This window comes from Gouania willdenowi, chromosome 9 (genome assembly GCF_900634775.1).
Source record: "Gouania willdenowi chromosome 9, fGouWil2.1, whole genome shotgun sequence".
Taxonomy (NCBI): domain Eukaryota; kingdom Metazoa; phylum Chordata; class Actinopteri; order Blenniiformes; family Gobiesocidae; genus Gouania; species Gouania willdenowi.
The window spans coordinates 28,054,161-28,080,001 of NC_041052.1; the positions used below are offsets into that span (position 1 = coordinate 28,054,161).

The 25,841-nt window shown below is 39.3% G+C and overlaps 1 protein-coding gene across 5 annotated transcripts in view; it reads right to left on the reverse strand.

Annotated features, from left to right (window-relative positions):
- Positions 1-1,935: 1,935 nt before the first annotated feature.
- The window catches only part of golga3 (golgin A3), a 53,621-nt gene continuing 29,715 nt past the window's right edge, over positions 1,936-25,841 (reverse strand). For 4 of the 5 annotated variants that reach the window (XM_028456765.1, XM_028456764.1, XM_028456766.1 and 1 more), the window contains 16 exons: positions 25,682-25,819; positions 25,061-25,222; positions 24,303-24,671; positions 22,163-22,240; positions 20,324-20,587; positions 20,126-20,220; positions 19,642-19,858; positions 10,558-10,701; positions 10,220-10,417; positions 10,026-10,142; positions 9,572-9,711; positions 9,350-9,482; positions 7,095-7,217; positions 6,803-6,967; positions 3,591-3,757; positions 1,936-3,502 (listed from right to left, as the gene is read on the reverse strand). In XM_028456765.1, the coding sequence (XP_028312566.1) occupies positions 3,364-3,502; positions 3,591-3,757; positions 6,803-6,967; positions 7,095-7,217; positions 9,350-9,482; positions 9,572-9,711; positions 10,026-10,142; positions 10,220-10,417; positions 10,558-10,701; positions 19,642-19,858; positions 20,126-20,220; positions 20,324-20,587; positions 22,163-22,240; positions 24,303-24,671; positions 25,061-25,222; positions 25,682-25,819 (2,649 nt within the window). In that variant the 3' untranslated portion in view covers positions 1,936-3,363. Of the gene's footprint in view, positions 3,503-3,590; positions 3,758-6,802; positions 6,968-7,094; positions 7,218-9,349; positions 9,483-9,571; positions 9,712-10,025; positions 10,143-10,219; positions 10,418-10,557; positions 10,702-19,641; positions 19,859-20,125; positions 20,221-20,323; positions 20,588-22,162; positions 22,241-24,302; positions 24,672-25,060; positions 25,223-25,681; positions 25,820-25,841 lie in introns of those variants that run through there. The other variant, XR_003674762.1, reaches the window with a different exon arrangement.

Below are 25,841 nucleotides of genomic sequence, written 5' to 3' on the forward strand. Positions count from 1 at the left end.
TATGGAATATTTTGTCACTTGGCGCAACCTTGACATTTTGGCGCCAAAAAAGGTTGACTGCACATCCTTGACATTGTCCCTATGAGATGACATATGTGTCACTTGTGCTGCAATATTTGCCTAGGAGGAGTTCTCGGACGAAGGAGTTGCGAAAGAAAAATTATAGTAATAAGAACTCCTACGAGAACAACATATCTGGCAATTTTCAATTGCCAAATACAATTTTTTAATGTTCAAAAATGGGGCGCACAGTGACTTAGTAGTTAGCACGTTAGCCTCACAGCTACAAAGGTTAAAGTCCTTGGGTGGACACTTTCCTCCGGGTACTCCGGTTTCTTTCCACAATCTAAAAACATGATCGTTCTCTTGATTGGAATTTTGAAATTGCTCCAGAGGAGTGGATTGCAGTGTGAGTGATTGTCAATGTGTCTATCGTCCTGTGATGGACTGGTTCTCTGTCCAGGGTGTACACCCACTTATCGTCCAAAGGAAGCCGGAGATAGGCACCAGCAGACCCACCACATTTATATGTGGTCATAATGTAAAAATTTGGTAGGGTATTTTGCCCTGATCAATGTCAAGTTATGACAAAGACAATTGTTGGTCATTTTGTCTGCTCTTAATGACAAGTTGTCATGACTACAACAGTGGATGATTATTTTGCCCTGGTTAATGACAAGTTGTCATGGCAAAAACAATTGTTGGTCATTTTGAACGCTCTTAATGATCAATCAATCAATCTTTTATTTGTATAGCGCCAAATCATAACCAATGGTATCTCAAGGCACTTTACAGTAGAGCAGTCTTAAGGACGAACTCTTCATTTTATGGATACACACATATGCGTGTATACGTATATACACATATGTATCCCACACCCAACATGAATTCATCATGGCGGCAAGGAAAACCTTCTGTTAAGCAGCAGGAACCTTGTGTGGATCCCATTCCTATGATGAACAGCCATCCACGTTATGCTGTGTTGGGTGTGTGCAGAGGAAAGGGTGGAGACAGAGTTGTTGAGACTCTGTAACTCCACACTAAGGATCCCACGGACCTGCAAGACAAAAGCCAGAAGGAGTACAGGAGCAAACACACAAGGGAAGAAGCAGACATAGAGGGAGTGTTTGAGAGAGGAATGGAACCCTCTCCGGTCCCTCTCTAACCTAAATGACCTCTCTCTTAACGCCCTCTCCAACTGAGCGTGCCAGACCCCCCCGGCAGTCTATGCCTATTGCATCTTAACTATAAGCTTAACTATGAGCTATGAGCTGGTTCCTAACTAAAAGCTTTACCAAAGAGGAATGTTTTGAGCCTAACCTTAAAGGTAGAGAGGGTGTCTGCCCCCCGAACCATGGTTGGTAGATGGTTCCAGAGAAGCGGGGCCTGATAACTGAAAGCTCTTCCTCCTATACTACTTTTAGAGACAAATGGAACAACGAGTAGGCCAGCATTTTGAGAGCGTAGTGTTCTGGGGGGGATTGTATGGCACTACCAAAAAAAAGACTGGACAGTGTTCACATCTAAATGGACAGACGGTTAACTCTGCACCAACCACAGTGAGACTTTCTTTCTCATAATTATGACTTTGTTTCCCATAATTATGACTTTCCTTGGTGATTAGTGGCGGAAACGGGCTTCCACAGGTTTCTATTGGCAGTTTAATCAGAGTAATCAGTTTATTCACGTCTCTGATCATTAAATCTTCAAGCTGAGAAGATGACTGGTTTAAGAACACTTTGATTAATTACACCCCAGGCCTTTTGCAAAGCCTGATGCATTTTTAAAAATCCAAATGTGTTTAAACACACAAAAGGAATGTAATGGGATCTGGGATATGCTTACCAACTAATGCCACACTGACTAAGCATTTTTTCTCTTCGCACACACCATGCCTTGAGAGCATATTCAGATTTAGTAAAACAAGAGACTTAATTTGCAAGTCATTAATCAGCACAGATTAGTGCAACTTTATAACAAATACAATAACATAGTCCAAGACAAATGTTACCTTAATAATTAATCCTTTCAAGTCTTTGAAAACAGATAATACAGTCCAAATTATTAGGTTGTCTCAGCAAGTTACTGGTCCTGTTAAATTGCTGCAATATATATTCCTCTCAATGAGAAGAACTAATAATGTAGCAAATATTTTCAATATTCATTGTACAATCTTGACAGTTAAGTACAGCTGTTAGAGAATTCAGAACAAATCAGTTTCATATTTTCCAAGTTATACCTTAAATTTAATCTATGTACTATCAACTAACTGTTTTATAAACAATCATAAAAACACATCTGCATATATTAAACTCTGGAAACAAATAACTTATCCCATACCCCAAAAAATGCAGCTTAACAGTAACAAGATTGTTTTTTCCCTTTTAAAGTCTGTACCAATGCAACAAAAGAAACATCTCATTGCACAACCTATCATTCCAAAGAAATACCTTTTTTTTCATTTCACCGTATAACTTTTTATCAATTTCTTGTTGAACATGTTAATACAACAACCATCCATGTTTCATCTACAGTCCTTCAGTAATAAATTGCTTTGATTTACATTTTGACATATTCACCCTCATCACATTGCACAGCATATTTAAAGATTGCTTAAGGCTTTTTTTTTGTACAAATAACTGCAGTCCATGCAAACAAATACAAAAAAATATTTTTGAAGCCCATAAACGTACTGTAAGGAGATATGGTTACATCATTAATGAACACTGTATTATTGAGAATACAAAGTAACAAGCGCGAGCTTAGTTTAACTTCATGACAAGGAGCGATTATGTTTATTAAATGTAGCAGAAAATGATACAAAAATGTAGCTGTGTTAGGCGAATCTGAAATCTACACAGGCATGGATGAATTGAATTGTGGGTCAAAAGCCAAAGCCAGTCAAGTTGTTAGACGGGCGACCATCCCAATAAACTATTTTCTTTAAAAAAAAAAAGAAAATTGACGGTCACAAATGAGCAGCCTTCAAAGTCCCAAACACAAGGGATTTAATTGTTCTTCAAGGAAAATTTGGTCAAACTAAATGTCATACTCAGCATGAACAGAACCCTGCTGCTATTTTCATTCATGCATTTGTATGTATGCATGTAGAAAAACAACAAATGTATAGAGGGAGATCCTCTCAGAAAGAACAAGGGATAAAGTCATTGTTTAAAAATATGATTCTGCAAAAGCATCTCAGATGGAAGAAAAGACAAAAGTTGGCAGCAATTGTTATTTCAAAAAATCCTAATTGAGCAAAAGCCTGCAAAGTGCTTCTGTGGGTAAAACTAGACTATCCCTCCATTACCATCTTGTTACAATTGCTGCTTTGTCTACTATTGTTTTCACTTGAGATGTTACTTAGTGGAGTGATGATGTCATGCTTTTTGGAGGACCCAGTGGATCCAGTCCATCCTCCGTGTTTGCCCATGAGCCTATTGACTCATGTACTGTCACTGTGTGCTCCTCCATCTGTCTCTGCAGGCTGTCCATTTCCTCTCTGGAAGAAAAGAAGAGCATTAGTTTGGGTGTTCATAAAAACTGCTACGAGACAAAAATGAGTGTTTCCGAGATGAGGCATAGCCTACTTGAGCTGTCGCAGACAGGTGTGCAAATTGTTGAGAGGCTCCTTGTTGACAGAGGACGATGGTTTTAATAACTCATCCAGAAGGGAGGGGGGCACTGGGCAGTCTGGGATCTTAACAGGTGTCACTGCATTGGACGAGTTCCCCTCACTCTTCAGCTCAATGCGCTGCTGCTCCAACAGCAACAACAAGACAGGGTTATACTTCCTACAGTACATTTTCTGCATTGAAATCAATAGACCCATTGCAAAAGGTAACAGTAGCAAAGGGTTTTCCTCCCAAACTCCCCTTCTCTTGTATTTCCCCCTTTAATAGGGTGTAACACTGCCCTCCCTTCTTAAGTTTTTTTCTTCTCCTTCTAATAATGTCTGGTTCACCCTTCCCTTGAGAGGACTGGTGACGGTTACAATAAAAAAAAGAAGTAGGCTTAACAAGTTCTTTCAAAGTACTGTAGATATATGATGTACATGATTAATAATAGTAAGGTGTGAGAGGGTCCATGTGTTTATCGGTTAATTTCAGAAATATGATGATATTGTCACACAACACAAAATTTCCTATCAGATTTCAAAAAATTACGAGGGACTTTTTCACTTCTTTAAAATTATACAGATATTGCAGTCTTGCGTAATGGCTGATACCAATATTGATCTGATACGAATCATACATACTTTTATTACTTATTTTGTATTGTGGAATGTTAGAAACGGCTTGATCAAGTGATGTTACTCAAACAAAGAAAAACAGTCAGCAAGAGTAGGTTACTTTGTTAGAGTGTGAACCACAGTCACCTATTGATAGAAGGGCTGGAGCAGAAAATTTTATTGGAGCGCTTATATCAGCGATTTTAGATGCAGTCCGATAAAATCTAATATTCGTTTATAGGGTGATATCAAACCGATATCCGATATCAATATCGGATCGAGACACCTCTAAAAAATACAATATCGAACCTCTACTATTTACTCAAGTTATCTATCTATAATGCAAGAAAAGTCTGTGTGTGTATATGAGCGAATATCTCCCCGATGCGGTATGAGTATGACCTGAAACGTAGTGTTATGGCAATTATTATATTCATCATCATATCGTCAAATGTGTGTTCAGGTGTACAATTTGTCATGTTTTAATACATGATGACTGCATTACTCTTTGCACTTTTGAACAGCTGAGTCATGTTAGATTAAACAGTACAGATCATATTGTATCCACAGTGCAACACAGAGTCTCTGCTGAAGGCCAAACTCAAACTCACATGCAGATATACACGCACACACACGATCAAGGACAGATAAGAGTGGCGCCCAACCTTCCTCATAATATACACGTCTTCATCATCCTCAAAACGTTTCCACTGTTGGGCATCTGACCCCCTCCTTCTCCTCACCTCAGGGTGGAACTTTTTCTGTCATCGGTATAAAGCTAAAACTGTGAAACTGTGGGGGAGTCATGAATATCCTGAGCCGGACACAACACCTTTTGAACCATCCTGCTTAGTACCTGGCCGTCTTTACTCCAAACAGGATGGGACACTTCTTCTTTTTTACTCCTTTTTTATTTAGTTTTATAATAAATATTTTTTATAAAATCATCATGGTTCGACTGGACTCTAACATTCAACCAGAGCAATAAATCATGTCTCCAAATGAGGTCAACCGCAAATTTGCCGTGACAGTAGTCAACGGCTTCCAAATACCACGAGTGTGTGCATCTGTTATTTTGGAGTAATTTGGTGTGGGAAAACATTCAAAATGTTCATTTAAAGATTACGACACTCGGCAATGAGCGCGGTATTGAGTGACGTCATGAACCGGGTTCATGACGTCACTGTGTCACAGTTTGTTTGGGTTTAAACAAGAAAAGGTCAATATTGAAAACATTTTTGTACTGCTAAAAGTTATTTAAGTTAATATTTCATGGTTATTTAATATTTCATGGTTATTTAAAATTATTCCCGTGATCCCAAACTTCCTTTAAATTGCGGGTCATGGACTCCACTTCCTTCTGTGCCATGCTATCTTCAGCGTCCCAAACACAGGAGCTCTCTGAATAGATCATTTGAAACCATCAGCCACTGGTTGTCTCGTTGTTTAAACCATATAACTGTCCGTGTAATTGCTCATTAGCGCGCTGTTTCACTAGAGTCGGTATTGAGCTCAACCCGTTCAATACTCCATCTGGAAAACTGCGCATTCTCTGTTGTGCCGCGCATAAAAGCAAAGATCTGGCCACTCGGTTCAAAGGTAAACAATGATTTTTGTTTTAAAAAAAAAGACAGCCAAATTGTAGATAATACTTTAATTTACTTACTCACTCATGTAGTTTGGAGCATTGCATTTTGTTTTGGCAGTTTTGTCATTTTTCTGATTGGCGCTACAATGTCTATGAAGTTTTTTTTTATCAGCGTCTCAAACATTTCACGGGAACACACGCACACACACACACACCACACATAAGGCATTTATAATAAAAAATATACTAAATGAGTAAAATAAAACAAAAAACTAAACAATATTTATACAAAAAGTACACAACACAACAACAGAATAAAAATATGAAAATGAACACCAAAAAAGACACAAAAATACAAAAAATGACTCCAGAATCACAAGACAATGGAAACAAAAAACAATTATACAAAAAATGCACAAAAAGACAACTGTAAGATAAAAAAAAAAACACAATTACTCCAAATAACATACATTAAAGAAAAATACACCAAACAACAAAAATGTGAAAATGATTCAAAATACAGAAAACTAAATATTTATACAAAAAATGCACAAAAACACAAAGACTCCAAAAAACATACATTACAGAAAAATACACCAAACACCATAATTGACAACTCCACTTAAGCTCCCACTATATGAATACATACATACTTCCGACGGGCACTGTAATAGTTCCTATAAATTATGAAAGGCACCTTGCAAATGTATGGACAGGTTAATTGAGTATTGGATAAGGAAATAAAGGGATATGCAGTGACTGATAAAATTAAAGTCAAATAAAAAATGGTAAACTGGATTATTATATATAAAACACTTGCAAAGCCACTAATGATATACTTTTAAAAAGTGGCACTGCTTTCACTAATCTGGTAATAAATGAGGGTGGTTGCAACGTTTTTGCTGAATTTCAATCCATAGAAAACTAAATATAACAAAATAACAAACAAACAATGGTGTTTTGTTAATAAAAGAATGCGTTACCTGTCTCATACGACTCTGTTTGATGTCTTGTTTGAGTTGCTGGTTCTGAAGCAGGACTGACTTCATACCGTTTCTCAGCTCACCTACTTTAGCCTGCAGCATGAACTTATCTTTTCTTGTACTGCCGAGCTCCTCCTGCACCAACTCCAGCTCCACCTTGATGTTCTGGCACAGAAACATAAATGTTAACTGACAGTAAGATGAGTGTAATATTAAATTTAAGACAAACACACATCTCTGTGAACATCATACCTTTGAAAAATATACATTTATATTTTTAATGAGTGCTTGCCTGCAGAGCAGTCTGTAGATTGTCCAACTCTTTGTGGTGACACTGCTCAATCATCTCCTGCTGTTGCTTCTGAACCTCGAGCTCCCTCTGCCTCTGCTCCACTTCCCATTTTAAGTCCTCAACCTAAGCCAGAAATTAATTTTACACATTAGTGTCTATAGCAGGGGTCTAATTCATTCCAGTTCAAGGGTCCTCTCAATTCGATCATAGGTGAGCCAGACCATCAAAGTCATGGTACAAAGTATAGTAAAGTTTTGGCAATACATTTTTAACTTAAAATAATAAGTACATGAGCAATATGACTTACAGCTAGTTAAAAAAAAAAACAATCTAGTATTTTACTTTATGTTTTCAACAATAACATTCTAAAATGTCTGTACAAACATTTCTACATCTTTGGTGAAATATTGAAAGAGTAAGGAACAAGGATCTGTCGTTTATTTACCTTGTAAAAGTCTACTGTAAAATGTTTAGAATTAAAAAACATAAAATATAATTATAGTGGCCCTTTGACACTATATGTGCACGCTGGTGTTAAGTACAGGTGTAAGCGCTCAAACACCACAAGAATATCCAAACATTGTCCTTTTCTTGTGCTGATTGGCAACTTTTTAAAGTCTTGCCCAATAAATTGCGTTTTCAACAGCTCAAATACACAAGCATACTCCTGACCCATGGTGTTACATACGATAGCACGGTCAAAAGCCATATGGTTTGGAAATTGTTCTGGTAGCTGGAGAGGCGCCAGGTTACTTCTCGAGCACTGCCGAGGTGCTCTTGAGCATTGCACCGAACCACAAAACTGCTCTGGTGTGCTCCCTTCATAGTAAAAACAGCCCCACTCTGACATCTCCATTAATGCATGTCCACAGGTCCCGTTTGTGCATGTGTGATATTCAGGCCTATGTGTGTGAGAAGCATGTCCCTAAAATAACAGAGTGTAAAAACCCGTATTTCCTCCTGGAATTAATAAAGCATTTCAAATACAAAATGGACAATCTGGCTCCTACAGACAGGGCCTCAATTAAAAAAACAAACAAAAGAGCCAAATTTTCATCATTGGTGGTAAATGTACACATAAAATATCTTAGACTGTAATGTTTAATTGGTATTTATGACTAACGTCCATGGACAAGGCTTAGTTACAGGCCTTTCCATAATACTGTATTTTGTCTTAAGAATGGCAGGTCGCCCAAAACCATTAGAGATTGCATCACTAATGAGGTTTGCATATTCATGATGGAACAGCTCATCTATTGTAAATCTCCTCTTGAGCCCAAATAGCCTTTGCTTGGACCTTGGACAAATAGTTTAGGAGTGTCGGATGCTCTTTCCTGAAAAGCACTTTTAGACGTAACGTCCTAACAATTTTCCAAAACCTCATGTCTTCTCTTGACATTTCCTCTTTATCATAAATCTTTTCATTGAAATCATGCAAATACTGACTGTTCAGCAATCCCACCAACTTCCTCACAGCGATTCTGTTCACTGTGGCAGAAGGAAACTCTGTCTCCAAGGTACTACTGCTTCCACTCAGTGGACTATTAATGATCCATCCCAATGGTTCTTGCAGTGTATGGGCCATTCCTGTGGCCGGTACCATATTGGCACGTGGTTCCAATACTTTGGGAGTGTTGGTACCAATCGACAAATCAACATTTGCCTGTATGTGTGGGATGTCTGATTGGTAAGACCATTTATCCAATTCCTCAGTTGTTACCATGGTGTTAGTGCTGACTGGCATTTTCTTTTTAGTCAGGACCTCAGGGAGTTTATAATAGTCATGACTATAGAATCCAACCACCTCCAAATCAACGATTGAAAATGATAGAACAACAATCTCCTGGCTCATTGTGCTCAGCAAAAAGCTGGTTCTTTTTCCAGTAACATTTTATGAATTAAATTATATAGAATAATTTAAATTTTTAAATGCTTTATTTATTCTGTTTAGATAGGGGCAGATGGTTCAAATTTATACTTCTTTCTGCTAATTTTTATAAATTTTTTAATGTACATTTATTGTATGTATGCATGTTCATTTTATCTTTGTTGAAAGAATGAAATACACAAGAAAATTAAATTAAATGAAATAAAATGCCACCTCTGGCACGGTTACGTTTTTGGTCATTTTTACAATTACACTTTGGTTTACTGTTAGACACCAATGATTTATATTATATAATTGAATCAGTCTTGTCAATGTATTAAAATACAAGTATATAAAAACACATTTTCCATTTAGTTAGTATTCCTACCTCTTGGTTAGTGAGAGGCTGCTTGGCCAACTCCTCATCTAGTTTTCTTTGCAGGGTCTGAAGCAGTAAGTAAGCTTCTGACAGCTCTTCTTGGAACTTGGAAACCTCCCGTGCATGTTCTTCATCCTGAGATCTACAACAAGATAGAAAAAAATGTGAAATTGAAATTTTGCATAGATTTTGTAATAGTATTCTGAATCTTAAATCATCCAAAGCTCATACTGTATTCTATTTGCTTCACTCTGCATGTTTTTAACCAGGTCATCTTTGGCTTGCAAATCTTTCTTTATCTCTGTAAGTTCCAGCATGGCTGCTCTGTAGTGCCGTCTATTATGCGCTGCCTCAGCCTTTGCTGCTGCCACCTACAGGAAAAATAGATTTGTATCAGCCAATATTAAGTTAAAGTATATCCCAAAATATATATCAACTGGCGTCAAATTTCAACATTTTAACAACTTGTTGAAAGAGCTTCATAGAATGGGTTTCAATTGCTGAGCAGCTGCATCAAAAACTAATTGTTGTTGAGGAACTATTTAAGGAAAGGCCCATTTCATTCCCACATGACATGTCCAAAGACACTGATGAGTATCAAAAGCTTCACATTGGAAAACCCAAAGCCTTTTTAGTTTATTGAGGACACACTACTTTATAGTAATAAGCTTATTAGATCTTCTACCTGCTCCTTTAGATTGTTAACTTTGGTTTTCTCTTTTTCCAAAGCAAGCTGTAAAGTCTGCACCACATGCTTCATTTGCTGGTCCTCTTCCTCCTTTCGTTTTAAGACAGCTTGAACCTGCAAGAAAATTCAAATATTTTTATCCACGTTAACATCCATGATTGTTCCCAATAAGAGCATGATCCACATCTCACCTGTAAATTAAGATGGACCAGATCTGCTTCCCGTTTTGCTAAAGCTGACTCCAAAATGTTAGCATGCTCCCGCAATGAACTGTGGGATTGTGCCAATCCGGCGAGTTTCCCCTTTTCGCGTTCAAGCTCGAGTGCTAACTTTTTGTTGGCATCTTCTAACTTCCTTATTCGCTTTTTGAAGCAGCGAGATTCTTGCAGCTGTAAAGGCAAACAACAATATTGACATTAAAATGTATTGTGCAAGTAAAGATTCTGCTCATAGGGTGTTTATTTATCAGAACGAAACCCTTTACATTTAAGAGGATATTAGTTCTATTTTATATGTAGTGAACACCAACCTCATCCTCGAGCTCCAAAACCTTCTCTTGGTACTCCTCAAGCTCTGTAGAGGTGAGAGAGATCACTTCCTGTAGTTCTTTCTCCAGCATCATCTTGTTTGCGGTGACGCCCTGCAACTCCGTCTGTAGAGTCTCAAACTTCTCCTGACACACAAAAATAAGCAACACACAGTTATTACTATGACTCTTTACTATGAATTTTCCACAACCTCTTGTCCTCACTGGGGATGAATTGAGATATGCATTAAAAATCTGGTTCACAGAGGGGGACTGTTGAAGCCCCTATTCAGAGTACACGGCTGACAAAGAAATCCTACAGATGTTTGAAAGGCTGGGATCTATCACACTAGAAATAAACATCTACAATTCTACATGAATGGTAGAAAATGACAGTGCACACCCATGATATGGTAAATTGCAGAACTTGCTCTCCTGGTCAGTTCTGGTCAGACCGCCTTAAGTAGGCCAGCAACAGCACACTGATAACGTACACAAAAGTTTCTGCACAAAGACTCACCCATGTTTAAACATTAGCAAAACACTTAAGCAGCAGAATTGCAGTGAAACTCTCTCCCAGCTGGTTAACCTCCGAATGTTAGCTGGCCCATCTGTTGCAACCTTTGACAAATAAACCCTGTGTCTGCATCTGACCAACCACCTCTAAAGCTTAATTCCGTTAGGGTTGTGAATTGGTTGGGTTTTTTGCGATATCACTTACTACTCTGTCATTTTTTCTGGTGCATACATTATGCTTCTACAGGTACTTTAAAACCTCAGAATGCACAAATTTGCAAAAAAACAATGCCGTTTCACTTCCAGAGCCAAGTTGAAACAATTAAATCTGCAGTATGTAGAACCGTGAGACGCTCCACGCTCCCACCTCCCCTCTTGAATGAAACTTAAACCTCCCTTAATGGTATTCTTGTGAATGCTTGCGTGAACGCACAGAGCTGTGGAACTTTTCCATAGTAACGAGTGACAAATGTAGGGACTATCTAGTGTTATACGAGTTTTCTGATGTTTTAGAGACAGGAAAGCATGAATCACTAGCTGCTGTGAGGACAGTAACTAAATGCTCAGAGCTACTCCTCACACACAAGCAGCCGAGCCCAGCTAAGCAGAAATACAGACACTTCACGTCCAGACTGTAAATGAATTGCGTCTGTTCTCTCCAAGTTGGATATAATTATCTTAGATTTTCAAGCAATTTATCCCGTCTGTTATCACTCTCTCTCTCTGACTTGGTATGAGGGGCGGACTGTGCCCACATACCAAGTCAGAGGGACCTTTGCGTAGTCTGTTCCTATCGAACGCATTTGTACCTTTAGACCAGAGGTCTCATTCTCACGGCCCAATGTGAAAATGTAATGTTAGTGTGGCTCGTGTGTTTTATACTGTATTGTAATGACATGCCTCCCAGCCAGTCAACATGCAAAACACATGTAAACAAAGACGAACATTGGCAGAGAAAGCTGCACGTAACAACGATGCTTCAAATGCCATGGGAAACCACAACACCTGTTAAACATTGAATAAACGGCACGTGGAACATAACTCAGTTAAATAGGACCCAGTTTGTTACAATATGAATGGCACTTTACAGCACTGTGCATTGACGATGTCACCAAGGGAAGCACACCTCCGATGGAACCACCCACCTAGCCAGCTCGCACCCGCCGTCCGGCTTCCGAGGCTGGGAGCTCATAGGAGACCTATCCGCCTCGGTTATAGTCTACGAAACATCGGTGTTGTAGACTAGGAAATAAAAGCCAGTAAATAACGCCTCTGTGGCTGCGTCCCATGGTTTATATCGGCTAATGTCTCACTGTCCCGAAGGATAGTAAACGCCCCACTGGCGATTGCCTTTTTTCCGCTCTCTATCTTGGTACTTTCTACAATCTAAAAATGTCATGATGTTCATGTCGTCACAAAATACATGAACACTGAGCGCAAAAAAAGGCGATTGCTGCCGAGTGGTTCATTATCTGCCTTGTTGTCGCCGGAAGAAAAAGCGAAAATGACGTTCTCCGTGCGTCTGGTTGGCTAAACACGTGACTAACATCATTGCTTGAAAAAAAAACTTTATTAGGAGAGCGACAGCAATTAGCCGACATCATGTCATGTTCAAATCCTGCAGTGAAGAGAAAGGCCGGTGACAAGCACAGACTTTCTTCCCTCAAGCCAAATGTAGCTCATGTTCAGGGCAGTTCATGTTCAGAAGAACCCATTTAAATTAAAGAATTGTTAGTAATGACATTTATGAAGATTTAATGTATATTAACCAAAGTTTTGTGTGGAATACCTGAAATTAAAGCTAGGGTTGGTGATTTTCTCCAGATACACTTTTTACATTTTTGGTTGAAAAATTAAGGTCTTATGCGCTCTGAAAAAGGAACGACAAAAATCCATCAACTGTAGCAGCTGTAAACCTGTAATAACTTCGACCAATGGAAAAAAAAAAAAACGTTTTTTTTAACCAATCACGTCTCCCTGCTCGTTCTCGACCCCTCGCATGCACAAGCTCACACTGAAAGTGCGTCACCGCTCGCAAACTGAAAACAGAGTTTTTGGTCATGTTTTTTAAACATATGATGGTAAAGTTTGTTTACTTACTGCTGAATGAGACAACGTTTTTACACAATACAAGCGATGAGCTGAGCTCCTCTTCTGCCACAGCTGTGCGCATGCATGTGAGTGAGACGGAGCACAGAGTAAAGGGCGGAAAAGGCAGAGCCGTTGGGAAGGCAACATTTAAAATCATGCTAGCTTTCGAAAATCACCTACCCTACTTTTAAAGAACTGTTAGTAATGACGTTTATGAAGATTTACATTTTTTACCAAAGTGTTTTGGTATGCGGCCCAGCCTCACCCAGACTCTGCCTACTGTGGCCCCCAGGTAATTTGAGTTTGCGACCCCTACTTTAGACTGTTGCTTCTGGAGACTTCTGCTGGAACGTCAGCTATTGCACTTTCCCTACTCTCAGATCGTGAATGTGCATAGACTGACAAGCAGCTTGAGCAGCCAATATTAACGTCTAAAACAGCTCATGGAGCACTCTGTTGGGAGAAAGATCTCTGATTGGCTGATTGCCCTCTACTGAAAAATTAGCAGTTCAAATTCTAGTGAAGTCACTAGCATTCTGAACCGTCCCCTCCAGGAAGTGCCTGCTGCCTGTGCCGCACCAAGTCTACAGTGAACACTGCAGTGTAGGCACCCAGAGAGAAGACATCGTATCCCATTTGACTTGATCTGAAGTGTTTGTGACCCAATGCAACGCAACGGTTGAGGTGATAAACAAATGATTACCACCTTAAATGCACTATTCCTGTATTTAATATAGATGAGGAGTAGAAGAAAGTGAATTAGCAGCTTGAAACTCCGGTGAGTGTTTGAAGCTGCTGCTGGATGAACTCACAGCGCAGAGACTGACTCACACAATAGCCGCTTAAATAGCCATGTGTTTTACCGTAATGTTCAGTTTTTTGGCTGAAAACAAGAACAGCAATGTGTGGATAGCAAGAGAAAATTGCTTTGGTGATCGCTGATCTGCCTCAGAGCGAGTCATGCAGGAGCCTCGCAGGCAAGTCAGTGTATAGACATGCTCACTCATTGAATATGCATAAGCAGGCAGCAAACAGCCCGTTGGACAGAAAGTCACTTTTTAGAGGGCTAAAACTCTGGAAAACAGGCGAGTTTGGGAAAATAACCGCCAAATACCGTAATTTCCAGACGATAAGCCGTGACTTTTTTCTTAAGCTGTGAACCCTGCGACTAAAACAGTGACGCGGTTAAATTGTGGATTTTTTCCGGTTTTATAAGCTTCATGCCGCTACAAAATTGAGCTCTGTCACATTAGACCAGGTGCAACAATGAAATTGTTAACATTAAATTGTTCTTGCTCGCACTGAATCATTCTGATCACTCATTTTGTCATGATGCACACTGCCTCATCATAGCAACAATGCGGAGAAATGTTGTCAGAGAGAGAGAGAGAGAGAGAGAGCGCGCCCGCTGCAGCAGCAGCGTGGATGAAGTAAAAGTCAGCTAGTTTATAATAGAAAGATATACAGTAAAAAGTTGTTAAATCGCTGGGTTAGGTTTGTTCAGGAAACGTATTAGTTGAAACACGAACATTTCCGTGATACCTAACTTGAGTACAGCAGTCCGCCTACCTGCCCGTTCTGATTGGCCGAGTTGTCTGAAGGGCATCCTCATCAGCAAATAGAGTGCGGCCTATGTTAGGCTGCGGCATTTGAATGGATTTTTCATGGAAAATTGCTAAATTATTGTAACGCGGCCAATAAAACAGTGCGCTTTATAGCCCAGAAACTACGGTACTATGTTTTTGGGGTTCTTAGAACAAATGGAGATGGGTGAAAAATGCATGATATGGGACCTTTAACTTAAAACAACAGACGGGAAGTAAACTATATATAAATAAAATGCTCATGAAAATAGATCATGAATGTTTTTTGGATCAAAATGAGCCTGCTGACTAATGGGATTTTAGGCTCCGTCATGGCAGAAAAGACAAGGAAAAGGAGTTTCATAATGAGAAAGAGGTGTTTGTGAGTGATGGGGCCAGAAAAAGTATAGTCATTATGTGTATATTCACTAATAAATGAAAAGTAAGTTATTTACAGCAGTCATCACTGCTATAATATGTGTGAGTGCCACAGAGCAAGCAAAAAAAAAACAAAACAAAAAAACACCCGAGCCCATTCGTGCTACCTTCACAGTTGAAACTCCTCACATCAGGGAGGCGTGCAAATCTGACTTCAATACACCCCCAGCGCCATCATTCCTGTACGTCTCTGAAATATTCGTTTGCTTGGAAAGTATTGTGCTCATCTTTCAGGCCCAGTTTTGTGCGGAACAGCTATGAATGAGACCCCTGTACAATAAAATGCCCTAAATATAAAAATGAATATAAACATAAAACGCACATACACTGGCAGGACTGGGACTTGTGACAGGCCATGAAATAACCAGGAACATGTTGGCCAGGGGGTGTTTTGAGTTATTTACATATCCTGAAATTGTGGATTCTAAGCTTTCCAATGGTGTCATACACAGAGGAATTAAATTATATTTGAAGAAGTTATGGACGTTTCAATGTTGTCATTCTATAAAGTATAGATAGTATTCATTTGACTTCACCACCCATGTGACCACACCTCTGATCGCCATTTGAGGGGTAAGCGGCTGTGCGGTATGTGGACACTGAATAATATTGCCGGGAAAAAATATAAGAAACTACAGCTAATCGGAGGGGATATTTTCCTATATGAGGTCCATCCAACAGACTGGTCCACAGAGTCCAGTGATTAACTGCTGTTTGTTATCAAGACATCGTGAACACACTGGTTATACACTGGTGGATTTAAAAGCATTTAAATGGAAGGTTACAACCATTTCATGTGTGGATGGGTGAAGGATGTAAAGTCTCTTCAACTAAAGAATCGAGTGTTGGTGATTGTTAAGATGAGTTCAGAATATTATTAAAATGTGTGATGCACCACGGGAAAGCAAATCAGTGTCTGTGTTTGGGATGTGGAATTCCAACAGCTGATTAGCATAGCGATTGTCTGGCTATCGACACATTATTGTTATTGTTTTTGGATAAAAAACTGCACATGGGTACCCATGGCTATTCAAGTGGCTATTGTGAATCAGAAAAATGTGAATGGCACAGGAGCTAAAGGTCCAGTATTATGCATTTTTTTTTTACCATTTGTTCTGAGAACAACATAATGTGTGGTTTATTTTCCCAAACTTGTCTGTTTTCCGGAGTTTAAAGGGCCCATGTTAACTCACTCAGTGCCACTGACGAGATAACTCGTCATTTGCATTTTTTCACAGGGATTACTAGAAAACACCCTGGTGGAGGTCCCTCATCAATATATAAGCTGTGGGGTGTTGTAGTGACCAACTGTGTCCTGAAGATGGCAGCAGTGCACCTTTAGAGGAGAGATTAGCCACTGATGCTACCCAGCAAAGCAGGAAGAAGCAGGAAAAAGGGAGATTATGGCACTACAGACTGATATTGTGACGTATACAGCAGCTCACAGCTCCACATACTAACACATGTGTGGACCTGAGTGGATTATTGATAATGTTGTGATCGTGAGATAAAACCATCAACTAACCGGGCCAAACGGGTCATTGTTGCGTGTCGGGAGGAGGGGGGTGGAGGAGGGTACAAAATACGTTCCCAGCAGCGCACACTCGACCAGAGCAAGTGTGGAACTCATGGATAATGTGGCGATAGTGAGATAAAACCATAAAAAACAGGGCAAGCAGTGAGACCTTGTATGTCAGGGAGAAAGAGGAAGTTACGCGTGTGCAGACTGACGGGAGAGAAAGTTGGAGGAATACAGTAAGAAATATATTCAACTCTGACCCAGATAGCAAAATAATAATTTTGCCATCAAAAGCCTGGTCTCAGTGGTTTTTTTCAATGTTTTATATAAGGAAACAATGTTCAGATGTTAGAGTTGTCACGAAAGCAAAAAAAAAAAGCTTTAAAGTCACTGACAGGGTATTTTTTACAAAAAGGCTTTTTTCTCAGCTTTTTGCTCTGAAACTGAAGATTTGTGTAAAACTTGCTCTATTCAATGGCTGATTACAAAAGAACAAAACGAGTCAGAAACAAATTTTTTTTTTGATGAAAGTAGAGGCTTCAATCTTTCAGAATCTGGTGTCAGATTTCAGATAGTCATAGTAGAAAATATTTTGTGGGTCTTTAAAATCAGTCAAAATGCTCAAAAACGGCTGGCACTGAGGGGGGTAGAAAATCTGAAAATGGCTGGCACTGAATGAGTTAAGCTAAATTGACTTCTCTGTGCTTTAAACATCATAAAACTGCTATTTGGGCTTCATACACATACCCAAAGTGTTTTTTCATTGATTTCCTCAATAATTTGTTAGAGGGTGATTTGCTCCTTTCTTACTGCAGGGCGAGCCCAAACATCAAATTTGATGACGAATTGAACTGGAGAAGCCGCACCTCCAGGAAGCTCTTTGTCGTGATTGACATGTAAACAGACACGCCCACGAAGGTGAACATTTCAGTGTCTTTTGCGCAGTGCTATGTATGTATTTTCTACAGTCTATGTATGTACCGGCGAACGCCCAACCCGTGCTCTGTCTCGTGTTTAAAGCAGCATGAACTCGGCTACGGAGTGGGTGGGAGGAGGGCGGAGCATCCACTGGCCCTACGTCACCGTGCAGGGAGGAGGAAGTCAGTGTCCCGCAAATCAGCCTGTTTGTGTAGAGTTGCTCAGAAAGTGACTTTTCAGAGGCTAAAACTCTGGAAAACAGGTGAGTTTGGGAAAATAAACCTCAAATACTATGTTTTTAGAGTTCTTAGAACAAATGAAGATGGGTGAAAAATAGCATAATATGAGACCTTTAAGCCCTCTGAAAAGTCACTTTCATGACGCTTCTAAAAACAGGCTGTTTCGGGGGCTTTATGCATATGCATGAGTAGGCATGTCTATAGACTTCATGCATTGCTCTTGTAGAGGGTGATCAGTGATCGCCATAGTGATTTTCTTTTGCTATCCACACACACTTAATTGTTTTCAGCCTAACTACACATTACAGTAAAACACATGGCTATATAAGAGGCTATTGTGATTGTGAGTCTGACAAACAATGCTTTAGAGTGTGTGTGCACGCGTAAACTGTCATGCGAGTCAGCTGTTTTGGAGATTTAAGCTGCTAATTCACTTTCTTGTCATCCTCTCCTTTTCTGACCACATGGATAGTCCATTTAAGGTGATAATCATTAGTTTTGTCCTACCTCTGCATCGCATTGGGTCACAAACACGTCAGATCATGTCAAAGGCAATACAAGGCGATAGACCGGTTACTAAAAATTAAACTAATTGTGAGCAATCACACTGTGCTTCGGATTATCTATACACTGGATTAACTATATACTGCAAGTAAATATATTCTCAGTGGATAAAAGGACTAGTGGTTAAGGGAGCAGGTTTGTAATTGTAGGCTCACTGGTTTGAATCTCCCTGGTCCATCACTGTGGGATGTTGATCAGTAACTTATATTAACCCTAACTGCTCACTGGGTGCTACACCGTGGCTGCCCACTGCTCCTCAGGGAGGGGTTAAATGCAGAGAACACATTGTGTATGTAGCTTTATATATATGATAATAAAGTATAATGTACAGTATGTTCTATATTAAACCACAGTGTTTGTTTTACCTGTGACGTAGTTTGAAAGGGAGGAGCTCACATTCTCATGTAGAGTAGGAGGAGCCGGGATTGTCAGGAGGAGGAGTTTCCCCCTTATTATAACCCTTTTTACAAAATGTGGAATAACAAGGAAGGGATGAATCATAACTTTTTCAACTTTGGCCCTTTGAGGCTAAAGGAATGTTCATCACTATAGCAAAACCCTTATAAAGTGGATTTTTCATAATACTGTGCCCCTTTAACCATTGTCCTGTCCAATTTTGCTTGTGTGTGTTCACAATCAGTTTCACTTTTAGCAGCCGTATTCCGTCTCGTATCGCCTTATCAACATTTGTGGCTCAATGCGATGCAGCGGTAGGACAAAACAATGAACTGTCTTCTTAAATTAACTATTTTTGTGGTCAGAAGAGGACAAGAAAGCAAATTGTCATATAATTCGTGAAAGCGGATATTTTGGAAACAACGGTTCATAATGAAGCGCAACAAAATGTGTTGCTCCGTGTGAATTTGTAGTAGCTCATGTCAGTTCTTGACGCGTGAAAAATTCACCCTACGAACCAACATAAATATACTGAATGCTTTCACTCTTGCGAAGCAACTCAAATGTTTACGCGCTGCTACGCACTCCATGAATATGATCATATTCGCTGCCTTCGAGGAAGATTTTTTGATTGTCAAAAATGTCTATGAATGGTACGCGCTGTTACAAACCTTCTCCAGCTCGTTTGTGCTTCGTTGACTGTCACAAATTACAGAGAATTGACATTTGTAATGTGTCGGAGCTCTGTGCAACACCAGCATTAACTAAGAAAGTGTGCTATAGCTGTGCTTTTCTTAAAATGATTGGCAGGTGTTCATACTACCTGTAAGGCCTGGCTGTTCCCTCCATCTTCCAATTGGGATTTGAGTTTACCCAGCTCAGCTTCAGCCGTCTCTTTGTCAGTCAGAGCCTCCTGAAGCCTCCTGCTCAGAATACCCACGGCATTCTCGTAGGCCTTGTGTTTTGCCTTCATCTCCCTCTGAGCACTGGTAAGGTCTGTTCCCAGCCGCTTCATGCGCACTTTTTGCTCTGAGATGGCCCTGATTTAATGAGGGAAACATTGACACCGTCATAACATCACATAAGGTTAAAGAAAACAAACAGATAAACATAAACCAATTTGTTAATATTGAATTCAAAATGCATACTGACATAGTTAAATGTAGTAACAGGAACTGAGTAACATAACTTCAAACTTACTATATATCTATAATCAACACTTGCTGACAGAGAAATTATATCTTGTCTGAGTCCATACTCTTTCGATAATTTAAGCTTCTGAGAGCTGTAATCTGCCGATGACTCACTTCTTGGCTTCTGCTTCCATTTGTTCCACTCGTTTCCTTAGGCCTACGTTCTCCTGCGTCACTGCTCCCAGCTGGTTCTGATCAAACTGTAAAGACTGGGTCGGGAGAAAAACTCATTACTACCAAATCTGTAACAATAACAGATGCCTGTCCCACTATAAATCCTGCAATATTAACTTGCAGACCAAACCTACAAACCTGAATCTGGTGTTCTAGTTGATCTCGTTCTTTCTGGATGCTTTGCAGATGGGCTTCCATGCTAGTCATCTGCTCCTGGACTCTCAGTGCCTCCTTTTGCAGTCGGGCCTGCTCCAGCTCTGTCTTTTTCTTCTCACCTTGAATACTCAGCAACTCCTGTTTTAGGTCCTTCACCTCAACCAGTAGGCGCTTTTTGGTGGACTTGAGCTCAGTGATCAGCTGGTCTTTGGAACTGGCATCCCTGCGGTACGCCTCCACCATCACCTTCAAAATCAATACCGAACACAAGGGTATTTATTAAAAACATCCGGGCTGTCATATGATGAAGTTTGCAGATGACACAGCTGTGGTTGAATGCATAACCAACAATGATGAGTCCGCTACAAAAAGAAGTTGGAACATTGTAGTATTATTATTATTATTTTATATTTCTATATTTGTATTACTAATGTTTTTCTCTTGTATTTGTTTTACACTATTCTTTTACTCTATTCTTTAAGGGCCTAACGGGGACGTAGGAACATTATTTCATTATGTACATGTTTTGCAGATAATGACAATTAAAAATCCTTGAATCTTTCTATAGCATACTGAAGAAATTACATCAACATCTAGGTTTTGTAAACCAGTTAAGTCTGATTCTGTCTATGAGGTACATCGCAGGAATTATTATATATATGCATTTCATATATGACCATATTTGTTCAACTGATGAGCACCCATTTCCAGGAAATTGACTTATTTATTTAAAGCGTAGAATTGATTTCTGTAATTTAGGAAAACATATGATACAAAGTTGAACTAGGATTGTTCAGAGATAGAGCAGAAATGAAATTTCCAAAAAACCAATAATATAGTATGACATTGATTTCTTAAGTTATGTTTGCTTTCCAAAGCTGTCAAATTTTGGGAATAATGACCAGTATAATTGTGAACATTTCATTGAACTGGTTTCTGATGCATATCTGAGACAGCATTTAATTGATGTTATGATAATGATGATGGATAAATATTAATATATTTTGAAAGAAAAACACCACCAAAAAGAAAAAAAGGAAGAACATGAGAAATATGTTCATAATAAATATTATGTTAATAATAATGTGTTTTTCTGATGCAATGGTTTTTGTACGTGATTACAGAATCTCTCCTAGTCAGTTCTGGCCAGATACCATCATACAATGACAGCATTTACCAAGGAGGCTCTGTCATAGTTATGACTACCACAATCAGCAACATACAAAACCCTGAGACCACAGAACAACGGCAGATTCATTGAGACACACACATGGAAATCTCTGAATCCCAGACCGGTCTGCTTCCAAAACCCATTGACCAAATAAACCAGGCCACAACAGTTTTTACATCTTTTATGTTAATAGTGAAAAACTAATAAACAATAAATTATGAATGCCTCTGTAGAACACACAGAGGCAAGCTACAATGGTGTCATGTAAAAGATTTTCAATATTCGTGAATGGTGAAATAAAAATCAAGAAGTCGCATAAAGGAAAATATTATATATCCCAAGAAAGAGTAATCTTTATACTATAGATTTAAACAAAGATCAGATTTTTTCCCCTACATTCCCACAGTGTTATGGGCCAATGAAAATAGTAAAAAAAATATAGTTTCTTTTTTTTCCAATTTCAAGAGACTATCACCAAAGATGATACTGAGCTGAGACGAAACACGAAAGAAGGCGGCAAATTGTTTCCTCTTTCTTAACTAATGAAGTTTTTACTCAAGTTTCTGCTCAATAGTGTCCTACTGTGTGGGACCCCACTGTGTGGGTTCTCATGTGAACAACATGAAAAAAAAAATCCATGCATGTTTTACCTTTTGCTGTTGGAACTGCTCCTTTAACTTTTGTGTTTGTTTCTTTAGCATATTGTTTTCCTGTTGTAGAGCTTCTATCTGTAACATGACAAAAAAAAATTCATTATTAATCTTGTGAAAAGAATCCCCCCAAAAATAATCATAGAGTGGAATTTATGCTGAACAAAAAAAATAAACGCAACACTTTTGTTTTTGCTCCCATTTTTCATGAGCTGAACTCAAAGAACGAAAACATTTTCTATATACAGAAAATACCAAATCTGTCGTAATCTGTGTTAGTGAACACTTCTCCTTTGCAGAAACAATCCATCCAACCTCACAGGTGTGGCATATCAAGATACTGATTAGACAGCATGATTGTTGCATAGGTGTGCCTTAGGCTGGCCACAATAAAAGGCCACTCTAAAAATGTTCAGTTTAATCCCACAGCACAATGAAACCGATGTCACAAGTTCTGAGTTCAATTGGCATGCTGACAGCAGGAATATCCACCAGAGCTGATGTTCATGAATTGAATGTTCACGTGTAACCACCAGCCCAGGTCCTCCACATCCAGTGTGTTCACCTCCATGATCGTCTGAGACCAGTCACCAGGACAGCTGCTGCAACAATCAGTTTGCATATCCAAAGAATTTATACACAAACTGTCAGAAACCGTTTCAGTGATGCTTATCTGAATGCTTGTCGTCCTAAACAGGGTCTCAACCTGTCATAAGCAACTTCTGAGTGGGAAAATACTCACATTTGATGGCTTCCAGCACATTGGAGAGGCGTTCTCTTCACAGATGAATCCTGATTGTCACTGTTTAAGGCAGATGGCACACAGCGTGTGGCATCATGTGGGTGAGCGGTTTGTTGATGTCAACGTTGTGGATCGAGTGGCCCACAACGTTGAGACTATGGTATCGGCAGGCGTATGTTATAGACAATGTTCAAATCTTTGATTTCAGCCCTCCAAAAAGACTTGCCAGGCAGCACACAATGTCATAACTTGAGTTTGTCTTTGTTAGTTTCTATTCAAACTTCATTGACCACAGTTCACAGGTCATAAACCTGAAATAGATATAGAATAAATGCATCATCACAACACACCTATTACCAGTGCTATCAGGCTGATTTAGCAGTTTCTACATACCAACGGGCACTATGATCCAAGTAACTAGTGCAGTGCCCGTAGTCCCACAATTAGATTTTGATGTCCACCCGTGAGTTACCATGACTAGCAGTCAAGGGCTGTTCTAACTTATCCTGAGTTACCATTACTACCTGTCAACATCAGTTCATTCCATTTTAACTTATATTAATAATGAATATTAATTATTAAATGTCTAGACCTGCTAATCTTATTAAGTGACCTCGAACCGAACAGACAACAAACACAGGTGCATTTCATTGATGGCATTTTGAATGCACAAATACCGTGACGAGATCCTGAGGCCCATGATTGTGCCATTCATCCACGACCATCACCTCATGTTGCAAGGATCTGTTTACAATTCCTGGAAGCTGAAAACATCCCAGTTCTTGAATGGCCAGCATACTCACCGGACATGTCACTTATTGAGCATGTTTGAGATGCTCTGGATCAGCGTAAACAACAGCGTGTTCCAATTTCTGCCAATATCCAGCAACTTTGCACAGCCATTGAAGAGGAGTGGACCAACAATCCATAAGCCACAATCAACAACCTGATCAACTCTATGCGAAGGAAATGTGTTGCACTGTGTGAGGCAAATGGCAGTCACACCAGATACCCCCACCCCAACAAAGCAAAAATGCACATTTCTGAGTGGCCTTTTATTGCGGCCACCCTGCCACACCTGTGCAATAATCATGCTGTCTAAACAGCATCTTGATATGCCACACCTGTGAGGTGGGACAGATTATCTTGCAAAGGAGAAGTGCTCACCAACACAGATTTAGACAGATTTGTGAACAATAGTTGAGAGAAATAGGTATTTTGTGTATATAGAAAATGTTTTAGATCTTTGAGTTCAGCTCATGAAAAATGGGAGCAAAAACAAAAGTGTTGCGTTTATAATTTTGTTCAGTGTAATTTGAGACCCCTTTTAAAAACTGATCATAATCATTTTATTTATTGTTGTATTAGGTTTCCTTTTCCACACCTTTTGGGGCATACCTGACTAGCCTTGACCTGGACCTGCTGCCTGAGCTGATCCAAGACATCCGAGGCCACCAAAATATCCTCCCCAAGCTGCTCAGCCCCTTCATCCAGTGTGTTTTTATCCACCCGGGCAGCCTGCAATGCAACCTCCAAGACTATTTTTTCATTCTGCAGGTACTGAATACTGTCATCCTTGGCACTGCTTTCACTCTGTAGCTCTGCTAGCTGAGCCTCCAGCTCCAGGTATTGGGCCTCGAGCTGGTTGATAGACTGTTCTTTTGTGTGTAGATTCTCCTGAGTGATTGTGAACTTGTGCATCAGCTCCAGATGTTCTTTCTGAAGTGACTGCAGCTGCACGTCCTTCTGGGTAAGGGTTATCTTTACCTAAAAGAGACAATAGTTTAAATAAGTGGTTCCCAAATGGTCCGTGTTTAGGACACTCCTTAAAAAAACACCACTTGTTAAAAAACATCAAACTGAACCAAATTCAATAAAATTTCTTATTTCACAATTTGTTAAATGAAAAGGCTATAGTTATTGTGAATTTACAATAAAAGTCAGGTGAAAGTGCACCATCGGACATAAAGAGGTAGCAGTTAAAATCCAAAAATGTAAGCAAAATATCGTGTTTTAAAATTTTGCACTATTTATCAGCCTCTGATTTCAAAGGTCATGTGTCAAGTGTTATCTTTTTTTAACAAATGATAAGAAAACCCTTTACATAGATCCAAATTTCAGTGGAAAAAGTTTTTTGTTCCATCTTTTAGAATTACCTGTTCAAGTTCCCTTTCTAAAGTACTGGCTGTGTTTGCCAGTTTAGTTAATTGCTCTTTTTCTTCCTCAAATTCCTCCAATTTGTGGTGCAGGTCATCTTCCACCATAGTCTTTGCATCCTGGATCTGCTTGTAAGCAGCTTCTTGGGTCAGCATATCAGCCTAAATCACAGATGGTGAGAGTGAAATAAGCAGGCTGGGTAAAAATAATATATTTTGCTTCAGGGTGCCTTTCTGGACACTTAATGTCACCATACAGAATAATTCAATAACTATATGTTCTTAAAGTAAACATAAACTGTAATAAGGGCTTTAAAAACAACTTGTCGTAGTTTACAAGTTCGTTTATTACAGTTACATTTCGCACAGTCTTTTAAAGCGATGTACAACAAGAGCAGTTAGGTTAAAGAACTTGCTCAAAATCCCACAGTGATGGCCCAGGTTGGATTCGAACTGGTGACCCTTCGATTACAAGCCCGCTTCCTTAACAGTTATTCCGCCACCATTGTAATAATTGTAATAGTTTAGAGTTAAGGATCTTGACTAAAATATGAGAACGAAAATGACAGTGATCCACACTGACGAACGTGTCTACAAAAAACACTAAGATGGTAAATATACCTCAATGTTTTGCAATTGAGCAGCAATACGCTCCTTTTCTTTGATGGAGCGGTGCTGGGTTTCTGTGAGATGATGAGACAGGGTCACATTTTCCAGTTTCAGGTGTTCCAAAACACCAATTTGTGTCATCTGCCCAGCCTGAGACAAAAAAACAAAAAAA